Below are 24,169 nucleotides of genomic sequence, written 5' to 3' on the forward strand. Positions count from 1 at the left end.
GAAAGTGATGCTCAGCTGAGAGCAGGGTTGACATTTCAGCTGGAGGAACGACGCTCCAGTTGGATTCCTGGATTTAGGTTGGCTCAGCTGGAAATGAACTCAGATTTCTGGAAAAGAGACTCAGTTTAGGAAAGACACAGCTGAGAGGAAACAGGAGTGGAGGAAAGAGGCTGAGCTGGAAAGAGCTGGAGGAACGAGGGGTGGGGGAAAGAGGAGTGGAGGAGAAAGAGGCTCAGCTGGAGGAAAGAGGCTCAGCTGGAGGAAAGAGGACTCAGTTGGAGGAAAGACACAGCTGGAGGAAAGACACAGCTGAGGGGAAAGAGGCTCAGCTGGAGGAGGAAGGCTCAGCTGGAGGACGAGGCTCAGTTGGAGGAACGAGGCTCAGCTGGAGGAATGAGACTCAGCTGGGGAAAGAGGCTCAGCTGGAAAGAGCGAGGCTCAGCTGGAGGAGGGGACACAGCTGGAGGAAGGGGAAAGGCTCAGCTGGAGGAAGAGAGGCTCAGCTGGGGGAAAAGGCTCAGCTGGAGGAACGAGGCTCAGCTGGAGGAACAAGGCTCAGCTGGAGGAGGAGATTGACAATCCCAGAGGTTGTAAGGGGAAAGAGGATTGAGAGGTAACCATTAGGAAATGGCAAACTAGGAGTTGCTCTGGTTAAGAGAGTCTGCTAAATGAAAGTAACCATGAGAGGAAAGAGTAGTGAGGGGAAAAGGAGTTCCAGTTGGATTATTCCTGGATTGAGGTTGGAATAAGAGGGATCCTCTAAGAGGATTTCTGGAAAAAGAGGATTGATTGAAAGGAAAGAGGATTTTGCAAACCTAGGTGAGAGGAAAGAGGAGTGAGGGGAAGAGGAGTGAGGGGAAAAGAGGAGTGAGAGGGAAAGAGGAGTGAGAGGAAAAGAGGAGTGAGGGGAAAGAGGAGTGAGAGGAAAGAGGAGTGAGGGTGAGGGAGTGAGGGGTGAGGGGAAAGAGGAGTGAGAGGAAAGAGGAGTGAGGTGAAAGAGGAGTGAGAGGAAAGAGGAGTGAGGGAAAGAGGAGTGAGAGGAAAGAGGAGTGAGGGGTGAGGGGAAAGAGGAGTGAGAGGAAAGAGGAGTGAGGGGAAAGAGGAGTGAGGGGAAACAGGAGTGAGGGGTGAGGGGAAAGAGGAGTGAGGGGAAAGAGGAGTGAGGGGTGAAGAGGAAAGAGGAGTGAGAGGAAAGAGGAGTGAGAGGAAAGAGGAGTGAGAGGAAAGAGGAGTGAGGGGAAAGAGGAGTGAGAGGAAAGAGGAGTGAGGGGTGAGGGAAAGAGGAGTGAGGGGTGAGGGGAAAGAGGAGTGAGGGGAAAGAGGAGTGAGAGGAAAGAGGAGTGAGGGGAAAGAGGAGTGAGAGGAAAGAGGAGTGAGGGGAAAGAGGAGTGAGGAGTGAGGGGAAAGAGGAGTGAGGGGAAAGAGGAGTGAGGGGTGAGGAGAAAGAGGAGCGAGAGGAAAGAGGAGTGAGAGGAAAGAGGAGTGAGGGGTTAGAGGAAAGAGGAGTGAGGGGAAAGAGGAGTGAGAGGAAAGAGGAGTGAGGGGAAAGAGGAGTGAGAGGAAACAGGGAGGGAAAGAGGAGTGAGGGAAAGAGGAGTGAGAGGAAAGAGGAGTGGGGTGGGGAAAGAGGAGTGAGAGGAAAGGAGTGAGGGGAGAGGGGAAGAGGAGTGAGGGGAAAGAGGAGTGAGGGGAAAGAGGAGTGAGGGGAAAGAGGAGTGAGGGGAAGAGGAGTGAGGGGTGAGGGGAAAGAGGAGTGAGAGGAAAGAGGAGTGAGGGGAAAGAGGAGTGAGAGGAAAGAGGAGTGAGGGGAAAGAGGAGTGAGAGGAAAGAGGAGTGAGGGGAGAGAGAGAAAAGAGGAGTGAGGGGTGAGGGGAAAGAGGAGTGAGAGGAAAGAGGAGTGGGGGAAAGAGGAGTGAGAGGAAACAGGAGTGAGGGGTGAGGGGAAGGAGGAGTGAGGAGTGAGAGGAAAGAGGAGTGAGGGGAAAGAGGAGTGAGGGGAAAGAGGAGTTAGAGGAAAGAGGAGTGATGGGAAAGAGGAGTGAGAGGATAGAGGAGTGAGGGGAAAGAGGAGTGAGGGGTGAGGGGAAGGAGGAGTGAGGGGAAAGAGGAGTGAGGGAAAGAGGGTGGGGGAAAGAGGAGTGGGGGAGGGGTGAGGGAAAGAGGAGTGAGGGGAAAGAGGAGTGAGGGAAAAGAGGAGTGAGGGGAAAGAGGAGTGAGGGGTGAGGGGAAAGAGGAGGAGTGAGGGGTGGGAGGAGGGGAAAGAGGAGCGAGAGGAGAGGGTGAGAGGAAAGAGGAGTGAGGGGAAAGAGGAGTGAGAGGAAAGAGGAGTGAGGGGAAAGAGGAGTGAGGGGTAAGGGGAAAGAGGAGTGAGGGGTGAGGGGAAAGAGGAGTGAGGGGTGAGGGGAAAGAGGAGTGAGGGAAAAGGAGTGAGGGGTGAGAGGAAAGAGGAGTGAGGGGGGGTGAGGGAAAGAGGAGTGAGAGGAGAGAGGAGTGAGATGATAGAGGAGTGAGAGGAAAGAGGAGTGAGAGGAAAGAGGAGTGAGAGGATAGAGGAGTGAGAGGAAAGAGGAGTGAGGGGTGAGGGCAAAGAGGAGTGAGGGGTGAGGGGGAAGAGGAGTGAGGGTGAGGGGAAAGAGGAGTGAGAGGTGAGGGGAGAGGAGTGAGAGGAGAGGAGGAGTGAGGGGTGAGGGAAAAGAGGAGTTAGAGGAAAGAGGAGTGAGGGGTGAGGGCAAAGAGGAGTGAGGGGTGAGGGGAAAGAGGAGTGAGAGGAAAGAGGAGTGAGAGGAAAGAGGAGTGAGAGGTAAGAGGAGTGAGAGGAAAGAGGAGTGAGAGGTAAGAGGAGTGAGAGGAAAGAGGAGTGAGGGGAAAGATGAGTTAGAGGAAAGAGGAGTGAGGGGTGAGGGCAAAGAGGAGTGAGTGGTGAGGGGAAAGAGGAGTGAGAGGAAAGAGGAGTGAGAGGAAAGAGGAGTGAGAGGTGAGAGGAAAGAGAAGTGAGGGGAAAGAGGAGTGAGAGGAAAGAGGAGTGAGGGGAAAGAGGTGTGAGGGGTGAGGGGAAAGAGGTGTGAGGGGTGAGGGGAAATAGGAGTGAGAGGAAAGAGGAGTTGAGAGGAAAGAGGAGTGAGGGGTGAGAGGAAAGAGGGGTGAGATGAAAGAGGAGTGAGGGGAAAGAGGAGTGAGAGGAAAGAGGAGTGAGAGGATAGAGGAGTGAGGGGTGAGAGGAAAGAGGAGTGAGAGGAAAGAGGAGTGAGGGGAAAGAGGAGTGAGAGGAAAGAGGAGTGAGAGGAAAGAGGAGTGAGAGGAAAGAGGAGTGAGGGGAAAGAGGGTGAGGGGAAAGAGGAGTGAGGGGAAAGAGGAGTGAGGGGAAAGAGGAGTGAGGGGTGAGGGGAAAGAGGAGTGATGGGAAAGAGGAGTGAGGGGAAAGAGGAGTGAGGGGGGGAGAGGAAAGAGGAGTGAGGGGTGAGGGGAAAGAGGAGTGAGGGGAAGAGGAGTTATGTCATGATTTGATAATACAGGCATCTTGAGAGGTAAAACTGGAATAAGGATCTCTTCTTAATGTATTATCTCTATAAAGAAAGGATATATAATCATTTCAGAATGTGGTAGGGTATTTCAGTAACTTTAGGGGTGAGTATGAGTGATAGAGGAAAGTATAGGTACTGAAGTATGTAGTATGTTTTATGTGTGTAGAATATACACTGAGTACAAAACATTAAGAACACCTTCCTAATGTTGAGTTTGAGGGGAAGAGCTTACCCTTTTGACAGCCTCAATTCATCGGGGGAAACTCTACAAGGTGTTGAGGGACAGGGATGCTGGACGTTGGAGCGTTCCACAGGGAGGGTGAGGGGGAACAGGATGCTGGCCCACGTGACTCTACAAGGTGTTGAAAGCGTTCAACAGGGATGCTGGCCCACGTTGAGTTGAAAGTCCACAGGGATGCTGGCCCACGTTGACTCTACAAGGTGAGGGAAAGGAGGGATGCTGGGTGAGGGGAAGAGGAGGGATGTGACGTTGACTCTACAAGGGTGAGGGAAACGTTGACTCTACAAGGAGTTGAGGGTGAGGGATACTGGATGTTGACTCTACAAGGTGAAGAGGAGTGAGGGGCCCATGTTGACTCTACAAGGTGTGAGAGCATTCAACAGGGATGCTGGAGACTCTACAAGGCATTCCACAGGGATGCTGGCCCACGTTGACTCTACAAGGTGAGGGAAAGTTCCACAGGAGTGACGGGTGAGGGGAAAGAGGAGTGACTCTACAAGGGGAAAGGTTCCACAAGGATGCTGGCCCACGGACTCTACAAAGAGGAGGATGCTGGGGAAAGAGGAGGGTGACGTTGACTCTACAAGGGGAAAGAGGAGTGAGGGGAACAGGGATGCTGGCCCACGTTGAGGTGTTGAGGGGAAAGGGATGCTGGAGTGACTCTACAAGGGTGAAAGCATTCCACAGGGATACTGGCCCATGTTGACTCTAGGGGAAAGAGGAGTGAGGGGAAAGAGGATGCTGGACGTTGGGTGTTGAAAGGAGGGATGGGGTTGAGGTGGAGGGTGAGGGGAAAGAGGAGTTCCACAGGGATGCTGGCCCATGTTGAGGGGAAAAGGAGTGAGGGTGAGGGATGAGTGACGTTGAAAGACAAGGTGGGAAGAGGAGGGTGAGGGGAGCGAGGAGGAGTGAGGTGTGGGGACAAGGTGAGGGGATACTGGGGGAAAGAGGGATGCTGGCCCCATGTTGACTCTACAAGGGGAAAGGGATTGACTCTACAAGGTGGGAAAGTGAGGGATGCTGGCCCACGTTGAGGGGAAAGGAGGGTACTGGCCCATGGGAAAGTTCCACAGGGATGAGGGGAAAGAGGAGTGAGGGGAAAAAGGGATGCTGGAGTGACTCTACAAGGGGAAAGACAGGAGGATGTTGACTCTACAAGGGGGAAAAGGGATGAGGAGGAGGGTGCTGGGTGAGGGGAAAGAGGAGTGATGTTGACTCTACAAGGGTTGAGAAGAGGAGTGCTGGGGACTCTACAAGGTGTTGGAGTGATGCTGGCCCACGTTGAGGGGAAAGCGGAGGATGGGCCCACGTTGACTCTACAAGGTGTGAGGGTGAGGGGAAGGTGAGGAGTGAGGGTTGACTCTACAAGGTGGAAAGCCCACAGGAGCTGGATGTTGACTCTACAAGGGTTGAAAGGAGGATGGGCCCACGTTGACTCTACAAGGTGTGAAAGCTGTGAGGGGACTCTCAAGGAGTGAGGGGGTGAGAGTTGACTCTACAAGGTGTTGAGTGAGGGGAAAGAGGAGTGAGGGGAAAGAGGAGTACAAGGTGGGTGACAGGGATGCTGGCCCACGTTGACTCTACAAGGTGGAAGAGGTTCCACAGGGATGCTGGCCCATGTTGACTCTACAACGTGTCTGTTATGTCATCTATTTGATAATACACTGGCATCTTGAGAGGTAATCACTGGCCCAAGGTGGGTTGATTTGAGGTAATAACTGTGAATAAGTATCTCTTCTTAATGTATTATCTCTATAAAGAAAAGATATATAATCATTTCAGAATGTGGTATGTATTTCAGTAACTTTACTTGAGTCCACATGACGTTGATACAGAACAGTATACTGTACTGTTGAAGTATGCTAGTATGATTTATGTGTGTAGAATATACACTGAGTCTACAAAACATTAAGAACACCTTCCTAATGTTGAGTTTCACTCTCCCCTTTTGCCCTCAGAACAGCCTCAATTCATCGGGGCATGAAACTCTACAAGATGTTGAAAGCGTTCCACAGGGATACTGGCCCATGTTGACTCTACAAGGTGTTGAAAGCGTTCCACAGGGATGCTGGCCCATGTTGACTCTACAAGGTGTTGAAAGCGTTCCACAGGGATGCTGGCCCACGTTGACTCTACAAGGTGTTGAAAGCGTTCCACAGGGATGCTGGCCCACGTTGACTCTACAAGGTGTTGAAAGCGTTCCACAGGGATGCTGGCCCACGTTGACTCTACAAGGTGTTGAAAGCGTTCCACAGGGATGCTGGCCCACGTTGACTCTACAAGGTGTTGAAAGCGTTCCACAGGGATGCTGGCCCATGTTGACTCTACAAGGTGTTGAAAGCGTTCCACAGGGTTGCTGGCCCACGTTGACTCTACAAGGTGTTGAAAGCGTTCCACAGGGATGCTGGCCCATGTCGACTCTACAAGGTGTTGAAAGCGTTCCACAGGGATGCTGGCCCACGTTGACTCTACAAGGTGTTGAAAGCGTTCCACAGGGATGCTGGCCCACGTTGACTCTACAAGGTGTTGAAAGCGTTCCACAGGGATGCTGGCCCATGTCGACTCTACAAGGTGTTGAAAACGTTCCACAGGGATGCTGGCCCACGTTGACTCTACAAGGTGTTGAAAGCGTTCCACAGGGATGCTGGCCCATGTTGACTCTACAAGGTGTTGAAAGCGTTCCACAGGGATGCTGGCCCATGTTGACTCTACAAGGTGTTGAAAGCGTTCCACAGGGATGCTGGCCCACGTTGACTCTACAAGGTGTTGAAAGCGTTCCACAGGGATGCTGGCCCACGTTGACTCTACAAGGTGTTGAAAGCGTTCCACAGGGATGCTGGCCCCATGTCGGCTCCAATGCTTCTCACAGTTGTCAAGTTGGCTGGATGTCCTTTGGGTGGTGGACCGTTCTTGGTACACACTGGAAACTGGTGAGTGTAAAATACCCAGCAGTGTTGCAGTTCTCGACAACACAAACCTGTGCGCCTGGTAACTTCTACCAAAGGCACTTATATATTTTGTCTCTCCCATTCACCCTCTGAATGGCAAACATACACAATCCCTGTCTCAAAATTCTTCTTTAACCTGTTTCCTCCCCTTCATCTACACTGACTGAAGTGGATTTAACAACTGACATCAACAAGGGATCCAGGTGAAGAGCAGGTGTCCTTAATGCTTTGTACATTCAGTGTAGTATTTTTTATTTATTTGTTTTACCTTTATTTAACTAGGCAAGTCAATGACGGCCTAGGAACAGTGGGTTAACTGCCTGTTCAGGGGTAGAACGACAGATTTGTACCTTGTCAGCTTGGGGGTTTGAACTTGCAACCTTCCAGTTACTAGTCCAACGCTAGTAGTATGTAGTATGAAGTTCAGTACCTTGAGTATGAGTTGTTAAGCATCCTGGGACAGCCCCTTTTCTTCAATTCCGAATAAAATCCCAATCATGAGAATTCCTCAAGTAGACCATGTTTCTCTCAATCACGGGAGGACTAAGGTTGCAGAACATTGCTGAATCTTTTAACCATACCACGTGGTTAAACTCTTAGACTATCGATACCGACAGAATAAGTCTTTGATATTAATTACTAGTCTGCAGCTAGGAATTTGGCATCATTGAATGCAAAGAACGACAACCCCCGAAACATTCATTCTACAACAACATGAATGAATGTCACTCTGAACTATCCAACATAACCACGACAGAGAGAGAGAGAGACGGACAATTCTACAAAAGAAACAAACTTCTTAACAGCGATCAAGATGACACACTGAGCGTAAATATATATATATTGATTGCAATTGTTTCCGAATAAGTGAGCGTTCATGTGTAAAGGATTAGCATTTCAATTGTTATAATTATCAACTCTGTAGTGACTTCTCAGCTGACCTGCACTCCCATTTTGTCCACCAAGCCGCGATGCCGGTTTAGCCCACGAGGGCACATTCCCTTATCATTACTTGTAACCATATTGACTTTGTTTGTTTGTTTATGCATTTCTGTGAATTACTTAGTAATAAATAAATTATTTAAGACAATTGATGTATGGATGACTCATAGTGAAGACTGGATTCGTGCAGATAACCAACAATTTATGACGTTTGGAATGAGACTAACGTGAGGTAAAATAAATAATTAATTAATCAGAAGACTATTGATCAGATACGAAAATATCTGACAGGTTATATTAGGAAATGATAACCTTGTAATCTGAATATTTTCCTTGGTGCCCCAACTTCCTAGTTAATTACCGTTACATGATTACATGTTTGATCGCGTATCAATTTAATGATAGTAAAGACACGACAATGTAAAACATTGTTACCTTGAGTATGAGTTGTTTGAGGAACTACAGTACAAAGTATGTATGTAGTATGTAGCATGTAGTATGTAGTATGTAAAACATTGTTACCTTGAGTATGAGTTGTTTGAAGAACTACAGTACGAAGTATGCATGTAGTATGTAGTATGTAGCATGTAATATGTAGTATGTAAAACATTGTTACCTTGAGTATGAGTTGTTTGAGGAACTACAGTACAAAGTATGTATGTAGTATGTAGTACATAGCATGTAGTATGTAGCATGTAGCATGTAGCATGTAGTATGTAGTATGTAGTATATAGCATGTAGTATGTAGCATGTAGTATGTAGCATGTAGTATGTAGTATGTAGCATGTAGTATGTAGTATGTAACATGTAGTATGTAGTACGTATCATGTAGTATGTAGTATGTAGTATGTAGCATGTATTATGTAGTATGTAGTATGTAGCATGTAATATGTAGCATGTATTATGTAGTATGTAGCATGTAGTATGTAGTATGTAGTATGTAGCATGTATTATGTAGCATGTAGTATGTAGTACGTATCATGTAGTACGTAGTATGTAGTATGTAGCATGTAGTATGTAGTACGTAGCATGTAGTATGTAGTATGTAGTATGTAAAACATTGTTACCTTGAGTATGAGTTGTTTGAGGAACAGCAGCATGAAGGCTCTGAGAGAGATGATCTCCTTCTGGGACGGCCTCGGTCCATCTGCACAAGAGACAACATTATACACCATTAAAACAACGTTAAAACAACGTTAAAGCAACGTTAAAACAACGTCAAAACGATGTTAAAACAACATTAAAACAACGTTAAAACTACATCAATACAACGTTAAAACAACGTTGAAGCAACGTTAAAACAACATCAATACAACGTTAAAACAACGTTAAAGCAACGTTAAAACAACGTTAAAACTACATCAATACAACGTTAAAACAACGTTAAAGCAACGTTAAAAAAGCAACGTTAAAACAACATCAATACAACGTTAAAACAACATCAATACAACGTTAAAACAACGTTAATAAAACACTCATTCCATCTCCACACAGTAAACATCAACACAACGGTAAATTCAGGTATGAATACACACGTAACACACACTCCTTTTCATCTGTGTGTGTGTGTGTGTGTGTGCTCAAGGCTGTGTGTGTGTGTGTGTTCCTGCCTACTGCGTACATGTGTGTGTTCAAGGCTGTGTGTGTGTTTTTGTTTGTTCTAAAAAATCCAACCGTGCCCCAGGCCATATCTCTGCTCCAGTAATGATGTGTGTGTTTTGTGCCCCAGGCCATGTCCCTGCTCCAGTAATGATGTGTGTGTTTTGTGCCCCAGGCCATGTCCCTGCTCCAGTAATGATGTGTGTGTTTTGTGCCCCAGGCCATGTCTCTGCCTGGCTCTGCTCCAGTAATGATGTGTGTGTTTTGTGCCCCAGGCCATGTCTCTGCCTGGCTCTGCTCCAGTAATGATGTGTGTGTTTTGTGCCCCAGGCCATGTCTCTGCCTGGCTCTGCTCCAGTAATGATGTGTGTGTTTTGTGCCCCAGGCCATGTCTCTGCCTGGCTCTGCTCCAGTAATGTTGTGTGTGTTTTGTGCCCCAGGCCATGTCTCTTCCTGGCTCTGCTCCAGTAATGATGTGTCTCTGCTCCAGTAATGATGTGTGTGTTTTGTGCCCCAGGCCATGTCTCTGCCTGGCTCTGCCCTCTGGGAGAGGAGAGGTCATTATTGAACACGGTTGATGAGAACACACAGTGGTTTTGTGCGACACAGATGTCTCTGTGGCGCTGACAACAGAGGTGTGTTTTGTGCACAGAGGTAATGCTGACACAGAGGTGATGCTGACACCAGGGTAATGCTGACACAGATGTACTGCTGACACAGAGGTAACAACGACACAGAGGTAACAACGACACAGAGGTAACAATGACACAGAGGTAATGCTGACACAGAGGTAATGCTGACACAGAGGTAACGCCGACACAGAGGTAATGCTGACACAGAGGTAATGCTGACACAGAGGTAATGCTGACACAGAGGTAACGCCGACACAGAGGTAATGCTGACACAGAGGTAATGCTGACACAGAGGTAATGCTGGCCAAGAGGTAACGACGACACAGAGATAACGCTGACCTGTGTATCTGTAATCTGTATATGTGTATGTGAGCGTGCATGTGTGTGTGTGTGTGTGTCTGCGTGCACAAGTGTGCGTGTGTGTGCGTGTGTGGGTGTGTGTGTGTGCGTGCACATGTGGGTGTGTGTGTGCGTGTATGTGTGTGTGATTACGTACCCAGTCCTTTCGGTGTGATGCCGCTGCTCTCCAGTGGGTTGCTGGCCCAGTAGTAGTACTTCAGTGTGTGCATCAGCTGCAGCACGGTACCGACGCGACGGATAGTGCTGTAGATGGTCGCCGTGCCAATGAACTCCGCAGACAGGTAGGTGTACAGGGACAGCTGGACCTGGGAGGAGAACGCACACAGACAGACAGATACACACACACACATACACACACACACACACACACACACATACACACGTACACAGGAAGGGGAAGAGAGAAAGAGAAACAGGGGGAGGGAGGTTGGGGAGAGCAATTACACACACACACACACACACACACACACACACACACACACACACACACACACACACACACACACACACACACACACACACACACACACACACACAGACACAACGTAAGTTGACTGCAAGCAACAATCAATTGAAGTTGCTTGTTTGGAGACAGTGTTGATAGCAGAGGATGATTTTATAAACTACAGTCTCTGGGGAGCCCAACAAAACAAACCACAGTAGTAGCCACCCTTGAGTTGGCAACAACCGGATAGATGCGGTTTTCAGAGATACGGCTAACTCAACCTACCCAGCAAACCAACATTGCTTCTGTGAAAGTTCCCTGAACATTTGTAAGTTTGCGTCAAATGTTGTCATAACATTTAAAAAAAACTGTCGAGTCGTGGTAATGATTTCAGAATGTTGGTATAAAACATTCCCCTGATGTTGAGAGAACGTTCCTACAACACATTTAATCTGTTCTTTAAAGGTTCCCAGAACGTTTTGTTATGTTGTGGGAACAGTTCTGGAGACGTCACAAAATATATGTTCCCAAAACAAACAAAAAAAACTGTCCAGTTGTGCCGATGATTCTGCAATGTTTCTTTTTACGTTGTGCAAAAAAACATTCACAAGAATTTTCCCAGAACTCATTTCATGTGTTCTTTAAAGGTTCCCAGAATGTTTCATTATGTTGTGGGAACATTGTGTGGAAATGACAGGAGATATCTTCCCAAAACACTAAAATTGTCCATTTCTGAAGATTATTACAGTGTTTCTATTAGGTCGTAAAAAAGACAATTTGCTTGATGTTGCAAGAAAATTTGTGGCATAGTATTTGGCTGGAGCAAGGAGTCTGGGGAGCAAGGAGTCTGGGGAGCAAGGAGTCTGGGGAGCAAGGAGTCTGGGGAGCAAGGAGTCTGGGGAGCAAGGAGTCCGGGGAGCAAGGAGTCTGGGGAGCAAGGAGTCTGGGGAGCAAGGAGTCCGGGGAGCAAGGAGTCCAAGTATTTGGGGAGCAAGGAGTCCGGGGAGCAAGGAGTCCGGGGAGCAAGGAGTCCGGGGAGCAAGGAGTCCGGGGAGCAAGGAGTCCGGGGAGCAAGGAGTCCGGGGAGCAAGGAGTCCGGGGAGCACGGAGTCTGGGGAGCACGGAGTCTGGGGAGCACGGAGTCTGGGGAGCAAGGAGTCTGGGGAGCAAGGAGTCTGGGGAGCAAGGAGTCTGGGGAGCAAGGAGTCTGGGGAGCACGGAGTCTGGGGAGCACGGAGTCTGGGGAGCAAGGAGTCTTGGGAGCAAAGAGTCTGGGGAGCACGGAGTCTGGGGAGCACGGAGTCTGGGGAGCAAGGAGTCTGGGGAGCACGGAGTCTGGGGAGCAAGGAGTCTGGGGAGCAAGGAGTCTTGGGAGCAAAGAGTCTGGGGAGCACGGAGTCTGGGGAGCACGGAGTCTGGGGAGCAAGGAGTCTGGGGAGCACGGAGTCTGGGGAGCAAGGAGTCTGGGGAGCACGGAGTCTGGGGAGCACGGAGTCTGGGGAGCAAGGAGTCTGGGGAGCACGGAGTCTGGGGAGCACGGAGTCTGGGGAGCACGGAGTCTGGGGAGCAAGGAGTCTGGGGAGCAAGGAGTCCGGGGAGCAAGGAGTCTGGGGAGCACGGAGTCTGGGGAGCAAGGAGTCTGGGGAGCAAGGAGTCTGGGGAGCACGGAGTCTGGGGAGCAAGGAGTCGGGGGGAGCACGGAGTCTGGGGAGCACGGAGTCTGGGGAGCACGGAGTCTGGGGAGCACGGAGTCTGGGGAGCACGGAGTCTGGGGAGCACGGAGTCTGGGGAGCAAGGAGTCTGGGGAGCACGGAGTCTGGGGAGCAAGGAGTCTGGGGAGCACGGAGTCTGGGGAGCAAGGAGTCTGGGGAGCACGGAGTCTGGGGAGCAAGGAGTCTGGGGAGCACGGAGTCTGGGGAGCAAGGAGTCTGGGGAGCAAGGAGTCTGGGGAGCACGGAGTCTGGGGAGCACGGAGTCTGGGGAGCAAGGAGTCTGGGGAGCACAGAGTCTGGGGAGCAAAGAGTCTGGGGAGCAAGGAGTCTGGGGAGCACAGAGTCTGGGGAGCAAGGAGTCTGGGGAGCAAGGAGTCTGGGGAGCAAGGAGTCTGGGGAGCAAGGAGTCTGGGGAGCAAGGAGTCTGGGGAGCAAGGAGTCTGGGGAGCAAGGAGTCTGGGGAGCAAGGCGAAAGGTTGACAAAACACTAAAACTGTCCAGTTGTCCTGGCATTCAGATATTGTTTGTATCAAAACGTGACTTTGATGTTGAAAGAAAGTTGACAGAAAAGCCTTTCTGAGTTCTTTAACGGTTCCCAGAACACGTTGTGGGAACGATGTGTGTACATTACAAGAGATAGGTTTCCAGAACATGGAATATGCTCAGTTGTGATAACATTCATGTCATGTTTAAGTTAGGTTGCGCCGAACATTCCTATGATGTTTTAAGAGTTAAATAAGTCAGTTCTTATGATGTTCATTGTCACGCCCTAGTCTCTTTATATTGTGTTTGTCTTCAGGTATTTGGTCAGGCCAGGGTGTGACATGGGTTTATTGTGGTGTGTTTCATCTTGGGGATGTCTAGCGTTAGTCTATGGCTGCCTGAGGCAGTTCTCAATCAGAGTCAGGTGATTATCGTTGTCTCTGATTGGGAACCATATTTAGGCAGCCATATTCTTTGAGTATTTCGTGGGTGATTGTTCCTGTCTCTGTGTTTGTAGTCACCAGATAGAACGTGGAAGACTATACAGCCTGTCTGTTGTTTTGTATAGTAAGTTATTTTCATGTATAGTTCATTCTTCATTAAATAACATGAGTAACCACCACGCTGCATTTTGGTCCGACTCTCTTCCACCAGACGAAAACCGTTGCATTCATAGCATATTTATTTTGGGTTTATCATAATATTCCATTGATGTTCACGCAATATACATTTTACCTTAAGAGGTCCATTGAACATTTTCAAGAGTATTTAGAAAATGTTATAATTAAGTTGTACCACAACATTCTCAGCATGGAAAATGTGTATCTCCTTAATAAAGCAGATTGGAATAAATCCCCAATAAGTTTATTTTCACATTTAATGGCAATTTCCATTTGCGGACTGAATGAGTGATTTAGAAACACATGTATTTTAATTTAATTAAGAGGAACAGTTTAACAGCATTCAGTCATGCAAACCCAACCATATCTTTGACACTTCATAGGTTGCCAATCTGCGTGGTTCAAACCTACAATGCTTAGTTCCCTTGCCAGGTCTTTTATCCTCTGCGTCACCAGGGAAGCTCTTTTACATTTTTTTTTCTTCCAGTATGGTCGCCATGGCAGTATGGTCGTCATGGCAGTATGGTCGTCATGGCAGTATGGTCGTCATGGCAGTATGGTCGTCATGGCAGTATGGTCGTCATGGCAGTATGATCAACCAGGAATTCCATGCTTCCTTTTGAACCTTCTTAGACATTACTAACCCAGAGAAATACTGGTAACTGGGTTATTCACCACTTCTTCTCCCACCCTATTTATCTGCTGCCTACTTCTGGACCCATATTTACAAGGTGTCCAAGACTAGGAGAGGAGAGACCAGGAAGAGCTAATGGGGATCCTAATAAATAAGAAATACTTTTTAATACTTCATGAAAAATAAGCCAGCATCTCAAAGTACATATTATATTGGGTTCATTTTAAAAGTTGAACAGTCCATTTTTACACAATGTTTAATTTGTTTCTTAGCCTAAATTCTGAATTTCTGATTGGAAGAAATAAAGAAAACCTTTTCGTAGAGTATATCTGAACCTTAATTTCAACCCAAAATATTTTGAAAGGAACATAGTTAAAGAATACTGGTGATTGTTCTCAGCAGTTCATATGACCTTCTCACCTATAGACTATTTTTTCCAAGACAACAGATTTCTGCCACTTATCACGGAGTGTGATTACCAAGCTATAGTCATTTAGGATCATTCTCCACTTACTATTAAACTACTTTAACCAAATACACAGCCTATTTATCACCCTTGTTAATTTAATCTTAACTCACTACTGCTATCAGAAGAAACCCTTGTTGTCCTAACTCACTACTGCTATCAGAAGAAACCCTTGTTGTTTTTATATCATCTCAGATTGAACTATTTCTCGATCTTAATCAACCCCCTGGAATGTCTCCTCCAACAGTATGGGAATCAATGAAGGCTTATCTAAGAGGCCAAATTATTTCCCACAGCGCAAGATTAAGGAACTGCAACGCCTAGGGGAATTTACAAATACAATCCTGGATTTGACATGTGGATTTGGATTTGACATGTGGATTTGGATATGACATGTGGATTTGGATATGACATGTGGATTTGGATATGACATGTGGATTTGGATATGACATGTGGATTTGGATATGACATGTGGATTTGGATATGACATGTGGATTTGGATATGACATGTGGATTTGGATTTGACATGTGGATTTGGATATGACATGTGGATTTGGATATGACATGTGGATTTGGATTTGACATGTGGATTTGGATATGACATGTGGATTTGGATTTGACATGTGGATTTGGATTTGACATGTGGATTTGGATATGACGTGGATTTGGATATGACATGTGGATTTGGATATGACATGTGGATTTGGATATGACATGTGGATTTGGATATGACATGTGGATTTGGATATGACATGTGGATTTGGATTTGACATGTGGATTTGGATATGACATGTGGATTTGGATATGACATGTTCACACTCTTCATCCGTAGATTTAAAAAAACAACGGTTGACACTTCAGACAGAGTTTGATCTTCTTTCAACTCGACGTGCTGAACATCGAATTAGAAAATCTCGATACAAACATGATGAACATGGAGAGAAATCAGGAAACACGGGAGCATTCCGGCTGCGTCAGAGAACCTCAAATCAAACCTGAGATAGCTGACGAGCAACACATATACGGATCATTTAGAGGTCCGTTCATGCTTTCATAACTTTTACTCAGAATTGTACACGTCGGGATCCAATGGTAACAACGCCACCTTACTCCACACCTTCTTTGAGAGCTTAGATGTTCCTGCCGTTGAACCTGAGACAGCTGCTGAACTAGAAGACCAGCTCTCTGCGGAAGAGACTGTGTTGACAATTTATTTGTATTTACCTTTATATAACTAGGCAAGTCAGTTAAGAACACATTCTTATTTTCAATGACGGCCTACCGGGGAACAGCCTGTTCAGGGGCAGAACGACAGATTTGTACCTTGTCAGCTCGGGGATTTGAACTTGCAACCTTCCAGTTACTAGTCCAACGCTCTAACCACTAGGCTACCCTGCCGCCCCAAATAACTTCTCCCAAATAACAATGACATCTATGCAGTGTGTGGTAAATCCCCTTGAAGCAACGGATTTCTTAAAATAATTCTCAGATCAACTCTCTCCTCTCTTGCATTCTGTATTTTAGGAATCATTCTTCTCAAAGTCTTTACCCTCAACAATGAGACAATCGTATATTTCACTTGTTCTGAAAAAAGGGGAGGAAAAAACAACTATTGAGTGTGGTTCATACTCAGTAGGTCAAGAAAACGTCATCTCACTGTCAACTGCATTTATTTTCAGCAAACTTAACATGTGTAAATATTTGTATGAACATAACAAGAATCAACAACTGAGACATAAACTGAACAAGTTCCACAGACGTGTGACTAACATAAATTGAATAATGTGTCCCTGAACAAAGGGGGGTCAAAAACAAAAGTAGCAGTATCTGGTGTGGCCACCAGCTGCATTAAGTACTGCAGTGCATCTCCTCCTCGTGGACTGCACCATATTTGAACGTTTCTTGCTGTGAGATGTTATCCCAGTCTTCCACCAAGGCACCTGTAAGTTCCCAGACATTTCTGTGGGGAAATGACCCTAGCCCTCACCCTCTGATCCAACAGGTACCAGACATTTCTGTGGGGAAATGACCCTAGCCCTCACCCTCTGATCCAACAGGTACCAGACATTTCTGGGAGGAATGGCCCTATCCCTCACCCTCTGATCCAACAGGTACCAGACATTTCTGGGGGGAAATGACCCTAGACCTCACCCTCTGATCCAACAGGTCCCAGACATTTCTGGGGGGAATGACCCTAGTCCTCACCCTCTGATCCAACAGGTACCAGACATTTCTGTGGGGAAATGACCCAAGCCCTCACCCTCCGATCCAACAGGTCCCAGACATGTCTGGGGGGAATGGCCCAAGCCCTCACCCTCCGATCCAACAGGTACCAGACGAGCTCAATGGGATTGAGATCCGGGGTCGTCGCTGGCCATGGCAGAACACTGACATTCCTGTCTTTCAGGAAATCACTCACATAACGAGCAGTATGGCTGGTGGCATTGTCATGCTGGAGGGTCATGTCAGGATGAGCCTGCAGGAAGGATACCACATGAGGGAGGAGAATGTCTTCCCTGTAATACACAGCGTTGAGACTTGCAATGACGACAAGCTCAGTCCGATGATGCTGTGACACACCGCCCCAGACCATGACGAACCCTCCACCTCCAAATCGATCCCGCTCCAGAGTACAGGCCTCGGTGTAACGCTCATTCCTTTGACGATCAACGCTAATCCAACCATCACCCCTGGTGAGACAAAACCGCGACTCGTCAGTGAAGACCACTTTTTGCCAGTCCTGTCTGGTCCAGCAATGGTGGGTTTGTGCCCATAGGCGACATTGTTGCCAGTGATGTCTAGTGAGGACCTGCCTTACAACAGGCCTACAAGTCCTCAGACCAGCCCCTCTCAGCCTATTGCGGACAGTCTGAGCACTGATGGAGGGATTGTGCGTTCCTGGTGTAGCTCGGGCAGTTGTTGTTGCAATCCTATACCTGTCCCGCAGGTGTGATGTTCAGATGTACCGATCCTGTGCAGTTGTTACACGTGGTCTGCCACTGCGAGGATGATCAGCTGTCCATCCTGTCTCCCTGTAGCACTGTCTTAGGCTTCTCACAGTACGGACATTGCAATTTATTGCCCTGGCGACATCTGCAGTCCTTATGCCTCCTTGCAGCATGCCTAAGGCACGTTCACACAGATGAGCAGGGACCCTGGGCATCTTTCGTTTGGTGTTTCTCAGAGTCAGTAGAAAGGCCTCTTTAGTGTGCTAAGATTTCATAACTGTGACCTTAACGACCGTTCCACAGGTGCATGTTCATTAATGGTTTATGGTTCATTGAACAAGCATGGGAAACAGTGTTTAAAACCTTTACAATGAAGATCTGTTATCTTGATTTGTATGAATTACCTTTGAAAGACAGGGGCCCGAAAAAGGGCCACTTCTTTTTTTTGTTGCTGAGTTTATTTTATGATCCCTCTTCATCTGACACTCCACAGTATTATTGTTACTTGATGCTGAGAAGGCATTTGATCGGGTGGAGTGGGATTATCTATTTTATACTCTTAAACCATTTGGATTCTGCCCCAATTATATGTCCTAGATCAAAGTCCTTTTCTCCTCCCCTACGGGGATGCAGTCCGCACAAATAACAATCTTTCATCCTATTTCTAAACAGTTCTCTGGAGTGGCACCGCAGGAGGCCCCTCTAAACAGTTCTATGGAGCGGCACCGCAGGAGGCCCCTCTAAATAGTTCTATGGAGCGGCACCGCAGGAGGCCCCTCTAAATAGTTCTATGGAGTGGCACCGCAGGAGGCCCCTCTAAACAGTTCTATGGAGCGGCACCGCAGGAGGCCCCTCTAAATAGTTCTCTGGAGTGGCACCGCAGGAGGCCCCTCTAAACAGTTCTATGGAGCGGCACCGCAGGAGGCCCCTCTAAATAGTTCTCTGGAGTGGCACCGCAGGAGGCCCCTCTAAACAGTTCTATGGAGTTGGACCGCAGGAGGCCCCTCTAAACAGTTCTATGGAGCGGCACCGCAGGAGGCCCCTCTAAACAGTTCTATGGAGTGGCACCGCAGGAGGCCCCTCTAAATAGTTCTCTGGAGTGGCACCGCAGGAGGCCCCTCTAAATAGTTCTCTGGAGTGGCACCGCAGGAGGCCCTTCTAAACAGTTCTCTGGAGTGGCACCGCAGGAGGCCCTTCTAAACAGTTCTATGGAGTGGCACTGCAGGAGGCCCCTCTAAATAGTTCTATGGAGTGGCACCGCAGGAGGACCCTCTAAATAGTTCTATGGAGTGGCACCGCAGGAGGCCCCTCTAAATAGTTCTCTGGAGTGGCACTGCAGGAGGCCCATCTAAACAGTTCTATGGAGTGGCACCGCAGGAGGCCCCTCTAAATAGTTCTCTGGAGTGGCACCGCAGGAGGCCCCTCTAAATAGTTCTATGGAGCGGCACCGCAGGAGGCCCCTCTAAACAGTTCTATGGAGTGGCACCGCAGGAGGCCCCTCTAAACAGTTCTCTGGAGTGGCACCGCAGGAGGCCCTTCTAAATAGTTCTATGGAGTGGCACCGCAGGAGGCCCCTCTAAACAGTTCTCTGGAGTGGCACCGCAGGAGGCCCCTCTAAATAGTTCTATGGAGTGGCACCGCAGGAGGCCCCTCTAAATAGTTCTATGGAGTGGCACTGCAGGAGGCCCCTCTAAACAGTTCTCTGGAGTGGCACCGCAGGAGGCCCCTCTAAATAGTTCTCTGGAGTGGCACCGCAGGAGGCCCCTCTAAATAGTTCTCTGGAGTGGCACCGCAGGAGGCCCCTCTAAACAGTTCTCTGGAGTGGCACCGCAGGAGGCCCCTCTAAATAGTTCTATGGAGTGGCACTGCAGGAGGCCCCTGTAAACAGTTCTATGGAGTGGCACCGCAGGAGGCCCCTCTAAATAGTTCTCTGGAGTGGCACCGCAGGAGGCCCCTCTAAACAGTTCTCTGGAGTGGCACCGCAGGAAGCCCCTCTAAACAGTTCTATGGAGTGGCACCGCAGGAGGCCCCGCTAAACAGTTCTATGGAGTGGCACCGCAGGAGGCCCCTCTAAACATGGGCAACAGGCTGGTATGTACTACTCTTCTAGCTAGACTATTTAAGTGGTAGGCTGGGTTTCCTCCTACTTCATTGGATAAAGGAAGTTCTGCAACATCTCAAACTAGCGAAAATACGCTACTCCTTTAGGGTTATCTGCAATTACATGTTATAATATCTGGAAACCTTACCTGTCCTGTGTAGAAGACAAGGACCCAGCTAATTTCACATCTCCATAAAACCACCCAAACTGGAATTTCTATCATTATATTTATTATTTTGTAACTTTTTGTTTTATAATAATTTTGTCTTTTTTTTTTACTATTTGATTATATTGCTCATTGTATATCAAGCCTGCTTAAAGTCTGGATTTGGGGTGGGTTTGATTTAATTTGGGGTGGGTTTAATTTGGGGATCCCTGTGTTAGAGCATGGGGGGGGGGGGTTCATTTGGGGGGGGGGTTCATTTGGGGATCCCTGTGTTAGAGCATGGGGGGTTGGGGTGGGTTTAATTTGGTAGGGGATCCATGTGTTAGAGCATGGATGGGTTGGGGTGGGTTTAATTTGGGGATCAGTGTGTTAGAGCATGGGGGGTGGTTGGGGTGGGTTTAATTTGGGGATCCCTGTGTTAGAGCATGGGGGGGGGTTGGGGGGGGTTTAATTTGGGGATCCCTGTGTTAGAGCATGGGGGGTTGGGGTGGGTTTAATTTGGTAGGGGATCCATGTGTTAGAGCATGGATGGGTTGGGGTGGGTTTAATTTGGGGATCAGTGTGTTAGAGCATGGGGGGTGGTTGGGGTGGGTTTAATTTGGGGATCCGTGTGTTAGAGCATGGGGGGTGGTTGGGGTGGGTTTAATTTGGGGATCCCTGTGTTAGAGCATGGGGGGGCTGGGGTGGGTTTAATTTGGGGATCCCTGTGTTAGAGCATGGGGGGGTTGGGGTGGGTTTAATTTGGGGATCCCTGTGTTAGAGCATGGGGGTTGGGGTGGGTTTAATTTGGGGATCCGTGTGTTAGAGCATGGGGGGGTTGGGGTGGGTTTAATTTAGGGATCCCTGTGTTAGAGCATGGGGGTTGGGGTGGGTTTAATTTGGTAGGGGATCCCTGTGTTATAGCATGGGGGGGTTGGGGTGTGTTTAATTTGGTAGGGGATCCCTGTGTTAGAGCATGGGGGGGGTTGGGGTGGGTTTAATTTGGTAGGGGATCCCTGTGTTAGAGCATGGATGGGTTGGGGTGGATTTAATTTGGTAGGGGATCCATGTGTTAGAGCATGGGGGGGTTGGGGTGGGTTTAATTTGGGGATCCGTATGTTAGAGCATGGGGGGGTTGGGGTGGGTTTAATTTGGGGATCCCTGTGTTAGAGCATGACCAATAGCTGACATAGTAGACCAATAGCTGACATAGTAGACCAATAGCTGCCATAGTAGACCAATAGCTGCCATAGTAGACCAATAGCTGCCATAGTAGACCAATAGCTGCCATAGTAGACCAATAGCTGATATAGTAGACCAATAGCTGCCATAGTAGACCAATAGCTGTTATAGTAGACCAATAGCTGCCATAGAGGACCAATAGCTGCCATAGTAGACCAATAGCTGCTATAGTAGACCAATAGCTGCTATAGTAGACCAATAGCTGCCATAGTAGACCAATAGCTGCCATAGTAGACCAATAGCTGCCATAGTAGACCAATAGCTGCCATAGTAGACCAATAGCTGCCATAGTAGACCAATAGCTGCCATAGTAGACCAATAGCTGCCATAGTAGACCAATAGCTGCCATAGTAGACCAATAGCTGCCATAGTAGACCAATAGCTGCTATAGAGATCTACCCCAGACCCGTGACACTCATATCAGATCTACCCCAGACCCGTGACACTCATATCAGATCTACCCCAGACCCGTGACACTCATATCAGATCTACCCCAGACCCGTGACACTCATATCAGATCTACCCCAGACCCGTGACACTCATATCAGATCTACCCCAGACCCGTGACACTCATATCAGATCTACCCCAGACCCGTGACACTCATATCAGATCTACCCCAGACCCGTGACACTCATATCAGATCTACCCCAGACCCGTGACACTCATATCAGATCTACCCCAGACCTGTGACACTCATATCAGATCTACCCCAGACCTGTGACACTCATATCAGATCTACCCCAGACCTGTGACACTATTTAGAATCCTAGATCCAGACCCGCTCAGGTTCCAGATCGGGTCTCGTGTTTTCTGGTACAAGTGGATCTGTGTTTGAAGGTTTTGAGTCTGTTTTTAAGAAGCATATGAATACACAAGAACACACGTTATTTAAAAGGAAGCTCTATCTAACTAAGCTGTCAACACATCCGCACAAGTGGACAGTTGGTGTGTTTTGGGGGCATTTAATTTGTGATGGAACCAACAATGTTTCCCCCAGACAATTCCCACGATTTAATGAAACATCCTGGAAACAGATGCAATGTGTTCTAGGAATGTTCCTGGAAACAGATTAAATGTGTTCTAGGAATGTTTCCAGAAACAGATTAAATGTGTTCTAGGAATGTTTCCAAAAACAGATTAAATGTGTTCTAGGAATGTTTCCAGAAACAGATTAATTGTGTTCTAGGAATGTTTCTGGAAACAGATTAAATGTGTTCTAGGAATGTTTCTGGAAACAGATTAAATGTGTTCTAGGAATGTTTCCGGAAACAGATTCAATGTGTTCTAGGAATGTTTCTGGAAACAGATTAAATGTGTTCTAGGAATGTTTCTGGAAACAGATTAAATGTGTTCTAGGAATGTTTCCGGAAACAGATTCAATGTGTTCTAGGAATGTTTCTGGAAACAGATTAAATGTGTTATATGAATGTTTCCAGAAACAGATTAAATGTGTTCTAGGAATGTTCCTGGAAACAGATTAAATGTGTTCTAGGAATGCTTCCAGAAACAGATTACATGTGCTATAGGAATGTTCACCACGAATGGACAGTTTTTGTGTTCAGAGAACGTTTGACGCGACCAAACGAATCTTCTGGGGAACTTTCAAAGAACCAATTTTGGTTTTCTGCCAAAAACATTGTGTTGTTACATGACCTAGAAACCTAATGAGAACGTTTGAGGAACGTTCTGTGGTGGATGTTACAAATGTTGTACACAACATTTTAGTGAACTATTATGAGAATATTCCAAGAATAATTTAGCTGTTGCTAATTTCAGTTCATTTGACAAAACAAGCAAGTGTAGTGTAGAGAATCTTTGTACCATCTAAACCGCTGTGAAATACCTAGTATTTTCAGCTGTTTGAAGATGGAGTATGAAACCGAATGTTTGTTTTTTTTAAACATAAGAACTGGGAGCACAGAAATAGTACACATACAGTACAGTAGAACAGATCAACCACTTCATTGATTTGCTTTCAATGAGAATGACAGATCTATAACACACTTTTCTATGTGAATTTGGCCTGGGTCGCCCCCCAAAAAAGGTTACATACTGCAGCTTTAAAACCTTTTGTTATAAAAACATTCTCTCAATGTTGTTTTGGAGATGTTGTCATTCTCATGTCAGATGAAACACTCACTAGAACTTATTAAGAATCTTAGCTAATGTTCTAGGTAAATTCTTTTCCCACTTCAACAGGATGTAGGAACTCCTCTCCTCTCAGGCATTTTCTTTTACGCCTGGTAGGTTAGGTAAAACCAAGCCCCAATGTCCTCTCCTCTCCTGTGCTCTCTTCTCTCCCCTTTTCCTTAGCTCTCCCCTCTCCTATCATCTCTCCTAACCTCACGTCTCCTCCCCTCCCCTCTTCTCTCCTATTCTCTCCCCTCCTTTCCTCTCCTCTCAACACCTCCAATCCCCTCCTCTCTCTCCACTGGCTGCTGTTATTCAGTTAGCTTGTTTTTTTACCGCCTCAAGCACAACTAGCCTCATCTAAGGATTACCCACAAATACCCTCTCAGCTTTGACATTTAAAAACAGCCTCTCCCTCCCTCCCTCTCTCTCTCTATCTCTCTCTCGCTCCTCTCTCCCTCTCTCTCTCGCTCCTCTCTCCCTCTCCCTCTCACTCCTCTCTCCCTCTCCTCTCTCCCTCTCCCTCCCTCCCTCTCGCTCTCTCTCTCGCTCCTCTCTCCCTCTCACTCCTCTCTCCCTCTCCCTCCCTCCATCTCGCTCCCTCCCTCCCTCTCTCTCTCGCTCCTCTCTCTCCCTCCTCTCTCTCTCTCTCTCTCTCTCGCACCTCTCTCCCTCTCCCTCCCTCTCCCTCTCTCTCCCTCTCTCCTCTCTCCCTCTCTCTCCCTCTCTCTCGCACCTCTCTCCCTCTCCCTCCCTCCATCTCGCTCCCTCCCTCCCTCTCTCTCTCGCTCCTCTCTCTCCCTCTCCCTCTCTCTCGCTCTCTCTCTCGCACCTCTCTCCCTCTCCCTCTTACTCTCTCTCTCTCTCTCTCTCTCCCTCTCTCTCAATTAATTTCAAAGGATTTTATTGACATAGGAAACATATGTTTACTTTGCCAAAGCAAGTGAAATAGATCATGAACAAAGGTGAACAGTAAGCATTACACTTACAAAAGTTTAA

The 24,169-nt window shown here is 47.6% G+C and overlaps 1 protein-coding gene across 1 annotated transcript in view; it reads right to left on the minus strand.

The window, feature by feature from the left end:
* The window catches only part of nbeaa (neurobeachin a), a gene marked incomplete at its 5' end in the record, with an annotated part of 215,820 nt that overhangs the window by 117,334 nt on the left and 74,317 nt on the right, over positions 1-24,169 (minus strand). Inside the window, 2 exons of the mRNA XM_064971081.1 lie at positions 8,720-8,799; positions 10,380-10,548. Of these exons, the coding sequence (XP_064827153.1) occupies positions 8,720-8,799; positions 10,380-10,548 (249 nt within the window). The remainder of the gene's footprint in view (positions 1-8,719; positions 8,800-10,379; positions 10,549-24,169) is intronic.

The sequence above is a fragment of the Oncorhynchus masou genome, chromosome 8 (genome assembly GCF_036934945.1).
Source record: "Oncorhynchus masou masou isolate Uvic2021 chromosome 8, UVic_Omas_1.1, whole genome shotgun sequence".
Classification (NCBI taxonomy): Eukaryota; Metazoa; Chordata; class Actinopteri; order Salmoniformes; family Salmonidae; genus Oncorhynchus; species Oncorhynchus masou.